This window comes from Protopterus annectens, chromosome 16.part0 (genome assembly GCF_019279795.1).
Source record: "Protopterus annectens isolate FY-2018-M chromosome 16.part0, PAN1.0, whole genome shotgun sequence".
Taxonomy (NCBI): Eukaryota; Metazoa; Chordata; order Ceratodontiformes; family Protopteridae; genus Protopterus; species Protopterus annectens.
This window is the reverse complement of record NC_056750.1, coordinates 206,272,492-206,278,491: the sequence shown is the minus strand read 5'-3', so window position 1 is coordinate 206,278,491 and position 6,000 is coordinate 206,272,492. Positions and strand designations below refer to the sequence as shown.

The following is a 6,000-nucleotide window of genomic DNA, read 5'->3' as shown; positions in this document are numbered from 1 at the left end:
AAAAATCTGAGTTACTGTGCCGCTTAGTTTTCATGCTGCCTTAATTGGTATTGGAGTACAAAAGTACCTGGAGGATTGTAACGGTCTCCAAGCCGTCCATCCCAAGCACTGTCACTATCATCATCGGAGTCGCTCTGAATTAACTGAAGGCTTGCAGCTCTTCCACCATGCAACAGCCTCATCAGGCCACTGTAAAAAAAGGGTAAGGCTGTTAGTTATAACTGTTCTCTTTTTTCCTGCAGTAAATCCATCTGTGGAAATGTAGAAAGGAAGCACAAACATATGTGACAAAAGTGTTAGCATTACAAATTAAGCTTCTTCAACTTTATTAATGTGCTTGCAACTAAGCATATCTGCATAAGTGTGAATAAAGTTAAGTAAATAAAATAAAATGTAATTTTAATACATCGCCAATAAGTATTATTCAATGCAATATTATTATGGGTAAATTTTATTAGAGTAAGCAGCAGAAAGGTAATTAAAATGTAATTATTTATTCAATGTGGTAACTGGAGTAGAGCACTGAACAAACTGACATATTTCATTCTCAGCCCAGGACAAATGTAAATGACAGCAGATAAGCAAGTTGACAAGAAGTGTAAAGAATACAAACAAAATGTGTGAAAATCTATCCAACAGACAAATGCATTTAAGACGCCCAAAGTAAGACCAGCTAATGAATAAACTACCAAACACAGCCATAAATATTCAAGGTCGTCATAAATGAAAGTACTAAAAATTACAAAATTATCCCAAAAGCAACAAAGAATTAAACAGCTGTCCCAAAATTACACTGCTCTCAGTTCCAATGAAATGACCATACTTTTAAGCTTTATGTACACTGCAACAAGTAATTCAGAGCACTGGTGTTTCCAATAAAATTTCAAGAGTTGCCCACTTTTGGACGCAACATTAAACTAAGGTTGTACCTGCCTGTCATTGTGGTAGTTTAGATGGATGTAAAAGATCGCAGGGTACTTATTAAATGAATAGTAGTGCTTTATTTACAAAACATCAACAAATCTACAGCAAAAAAGGAATATATACAAGCATCATGAACAGAATATATACAAAAACAGAGCAAAAGTACCCTATTTAAAGATTGTCAAGAATGCCCCCCCCCCAAAAAAAAAAAACAAGTAAAAAGTCAGTTAAAAGAAATTCAGAACTTAACAAAAAAATCATCCAACCCCAACTTTGCCAGAGCCAAAATTTGATCTTTTTAATAGCCTCAGAAATATAACATTTTTGTTACAAAATAATTCCTCATTTCTTTCCTCCACAAAAAAAAAGTCTGAAGATTGGGTGAAGATATGTGAAGGCTGCCAGCCTAGCCAGATAGAATTATTCTGTCATCTGTAAATATTAATGTAAACCACAGGCTTTGTCTTAAATGGTAAAAATAGTGTTACATGTGGAACTGAAAAAAATGTAACAGTGCACTCTGCTGACCAAGTAAAGCATGTTGTGAACCTTTGATGTAAACATGGCTCCAGCCGGTCTAGATGAAGGAATTCTTGCTATTGTTTTAAGGCCAAAGTTAATGGCCAGAATTTGCATGCATAAATGTCCTCTATTGCTCTGGTTTCTGTCCAGAAGTGAAACATGTAAATGTAGTTTCTGTTAGCCTGGGAACCCAGGGAAGTGTGAAGAATGATGTAATGTGAACCAGGAATGTGATTTTAAAAACAGAGAGAATCAGAGAGCATTAAGCATTTTTGTCTTGACCATCCAACTCACCAGCACTGTCTTACTCTATATTTAAATTTATCTTAGACTTGCGTTTTTCTCGTAGTCTAATTTCTAGTTTCTAGCTATTTCTAAGTGTTTTTCTGTGATGTCAGAACTGTACTACTGAATTATTTTAAGTATTTCTCTGTGATCTCTGAACTCTTGACTAGCACTGTGTATAAGAAGTATTGTCTTATGCTTTTAGTATTTATTATTAAATATTTTTAAACCTTTCAACTGTGGCTGTTTTGTGTAGAGTTAATTTAAACTCTAGAGTACATTGCATGTATATAGAGATTACTGTCCAAGTCACTCCAAATAAGCCTTGCTGTTCAGTCACACTTACCATTTGGATAATAATATTGCACAGTAATAATTGGGCACCCTTTTAAAGGCCTTTGAGTAGCTGATAAATATTAGCTGGGTGATGGAAGTGATTTATACCCTATAGTCTGGGTAAAAGGGGCACAGCTGCACAGCCTGTGCCAGCCTTCCCCAGGAGTGTCTGTGTGGTTGTATAAAACTCTTATCTCAAAGTGTGTGTGTGTCAGCTACTTGGGCAGGGACACGAAGCACTGGCTGGACAGAGAGGGTGCTGGAGGTTTTAGCTTGCCCAGCTGGCTGAGATCTGGACCCTAAAGCTGTACCAGTGGGGAGTCTTACTGGGGACCTGGAGAGCAAGGGAGCGACCAGCCACGGACTGACTGTGATCTCTGTGTGCTCTTAAGGGAAACTGCACTTTACTGTGTGTACTTGTTATCCTTTCCTCCGATATGAGATGCCCCTCACTGGTGTTAGTGGTGAGGATTGAGGCTCCTTGTTTGCTGGGACAGGGCATGGGCGTCACACACAGCTTGGATTCAAAAAGACTTATTATGGAGGTGAAAGCCTTCACACAGACATTATCCCTATTGTGGCAAGTCTTTCCAATTCTTAGACTACCCTACCTCTGAGGTTTCCCAGTAGTGGAGGTCTCAGAGGTGAGGGCAGTCTTGCTGGCAGAACTGTATGATAATGTGGCAATCCAGGGGAGCAGTTAATTAAGTAATAACCCACAAGTGGGTGTGGGTATATTAGGATTTACCCGCAGTTGGAGTGGTTTGATCACAAGGGCGAAGCCAGAGTGATTACATAAGGCCAAACATGGATAAATCCTGACATACCCACATTCATGAGTGGGTTATTGCTATTACATAGGGATGTTTAAGAAATAAATTGCTTACCGTTCTTAAATAAGGTCTTTATATTGCGGTAGTGCTCCTCCACGTTGTTTCTTTCTCCTCCTGTGTTTTCTGATGTACTGTGCATGCATATGGGACCTATGTTCCTACATTTGCACAGTACATCAGTGCTGTTCAACAGAAGCAATGGAGGAAAAATAATACATATTTTTTTACTATGAGGCAATAATGAGTACATTCTTTGATAATCTGGACAGTTCAGAGGTACAACAGTCTGCTGAGACTTGAGCAGAAATATAAGGAAAATCTGGTATGTTTCTGTTTCTTTAATTTTGCAGAACGTACACAATTTTTCTTGTATTTGGTCTGCCCTCCATAGCATTTATCAGTAGAAAAGTCTGGCTGCTCAATGGTATTTTAGCAGATGGACTTGTTTCTGTTGGTATATACTCACTTTACAATGGGCATGCAGGTTGGGCTGCCCAATCAGCATTCTCGTTTTTGAATAACAATGACCCATCATGATATAATTTAGCAATAACCCATGACTGGGTGTGGGTATCACAGAATTTACTCATGTCTGGCATTGTTTGATCATGGGGGTAAAGCCTGAGTGATTTAAAAAGCCACTGTGGGTAAATCCTATGATGCTTAACATCCAGGAGTGGGTTACTGGCATTACACAATCACATTCTTTAAGAATGAAATTGCTTACCTATCTTAAAACATGTTTTTGTATACTGGTATTTTAGTCTTATTTTGCACAGTCTTAAGTTTGCTGACATACTGCACATGCTTGTGTGACTTACATTCCCAGGTTTGCACAGTGCAAGAAAAGCAAAGGAGAAAAGACCATCTATGTTATGTTTTTTCTCCTATTTAAAAAATTAAATAGGGTCAGTGCAAAACTATGAGGAAAATTAGGGATTTTTTTTTTCTTCAGTTTTACACAATATACTGACTTCTATCATATTTTGCTGTGTCCCTGGAAACAGAGGTTTGCAAGTGGATTTCCAATAGAAAGTCTGGCCACTCAATACTACTTCAGATGCCAAACTTTTTGATATTGGTTTATACTCGGCTCACAATGGGCACGCTACACTGGCTGTGCTGTTCAGTCAGCATGCTCACTTTGGAAAAGTGATGATCCTTTATAGTATAATGCTAATTAGCAATGTATTCTCCCTTGGAAATGCCAGCGGCTCCCAATTTACACTGCCTCAGTGGAACACTTCACTATCAGATGAAAAAGTGAAAGCCATCAAAAAACAGAGGTCGCCCATTCACTCCTATGAAAGCAGTCATGGTGAAAACAAGTTCAATGAAGATATGGGTGTAAGGTGTGTGTGTGTGTCTGTGTCTGTGTGTGTGTGTGTCTGTGTGTTGGAGACTGCTTTTGCTAATGTACTGCATGGATCCCCTAGGGAAAACACATCCAGAGTCACGTCTGACAACGCTAATCTTACAGAGCAATTCAGAGATGAGCTAAATAACCCGATATTGAAGTCTTTCTCATGCAGCTATAGCCATCCTCTGAACTGTATTTTCCCACTGCCAAGGTAAATGACTTATACACAGCAGACAATTACGGACAGTGGTGAAGCTTTTTCCTGAATTCTACGGCATACTGCTGTCAAATATTCCCTATCAACATAATTTTCATCAATCATTCTCAAGCTTAGATTACATGATCATCTAATAACTGACATAGACATCGTCTGAAAAATACTTAAAATTACATTTTCAGGCCAATAGCTAACAATAACCAAACACCTTTTCACAATCCCAAAAATGTGCTGGGAAATTTTTGCTGACTTGGTCAGATCATCCTAGTAAACAAGTGTAAATAAAGTTTCTTCAAACCCACAAACATAATTTTGCTCTGCTTCCTTTTGGCACTTGATTTCTGCTTTTACTGGCAATTGTCATGCAGCAGTCTCAACAGAAAATCATACTAGTCAAATATCTCTCAAAATCTTCTGTACATTTTCCTTAGAAAAAAAGAGGCCATACCAAGTATCATTCCAATAAAGTTTTATAATAGGATACCTCCATTTCCCTTCATTCAACAACTGTATGATATCCATTTTTTATTACTTTATCTTACTACAATATTCTTCCTCATCCACAGTCAGAATCAGTACCAACATGTGTCTCCCCTGATGAGAAGTGGCTGGCCTGGTGGGAATAACCCAGTCAACAAAACACAAATAAAGACAATAGCTGGACAAACATTAACACCACAGCAGACTAAACAGAGCACTCAAAGTTCTCAAAATACCCAAGAACTCAGAATATGACACGGAAATAAGTAAGAGTACAACTCAAAGGCATGTTAGGGCAGCCACATTTTGCCAAATTAGACTAACAAAGACAATGGAGAGACAAGCAATGTGGATCTTGGTTTAAGTGCTTATCACACAAGAATATTTTAAAATCTATTAAGATTTAAATTAATTTTTATGTTCAAGAATGTTTTCTGTATATTTTTTCCTTTGCACACATGCTTTACTATTTTTCTGTTTTGTGCTTTACTATGTTACATTAGAAATATTAAATGACTGTGACGTCCCCACTCTGGGCCAGTAATGAAGGAATCTGAATCCTCACCACTGGCACTGGAGAGGGACGATCACGTCAAACAAAAATGGACACACCCAGCATTTCCAAATGCAGCTCTCTGCATTAAATGCAATTTCCCTTAAGGGCGCACAGGGAACACACTCAGTCCAGGGTCTGGATTTCTCTGTCTCCCTCCAGGACCCCAATAAGACTCCCCACGGGCACAGCTATAGAGTTGAGACCTCAGCAGAGTGTCCAAGCTAGGTTCTCCAGCACCCTCTTGGTGAAACCAGTGCTTCGTGTCCCTACACCAAACATATGACACACACACAGCCCTAGGGAAGGCTGGCACAGATTTACTATGCCGCATTCTGCCCAGACTATAAGGTAGTTACACTGCCACCAGACACTCCAAAGCCAGCAACTCCAAGGTTCCAAGGCTCTTGCAAGGGTACCCAATTACACAAGAGTGAAATTAATAATAACACAAATTGCAGTTTGACCAACACCAAGCTTTCAGGAGCAG

General features: G+C 38.8%; 1 protein-coding gene across 1 annotated transcript in view; it reads right to left on the bottom strand.

Moving 5' to 3' along the window:
* DCAF11 (DDB1 and CUL4 associated factor 11) overlaps positions 1-6,000 on the bottom strand; it is a gene marked incomplete in the record, with an annotated part of 1,824,350 nt that overhangs the window by 1,605,464 nt on the left and 212,886 nt on the right. The window contains 1 exon segment of the mRNA XM_044057850.1: positions 68-189. Coding sequence (XP_043913785.1) covers positions 68-182 — 115 coding nt within the window.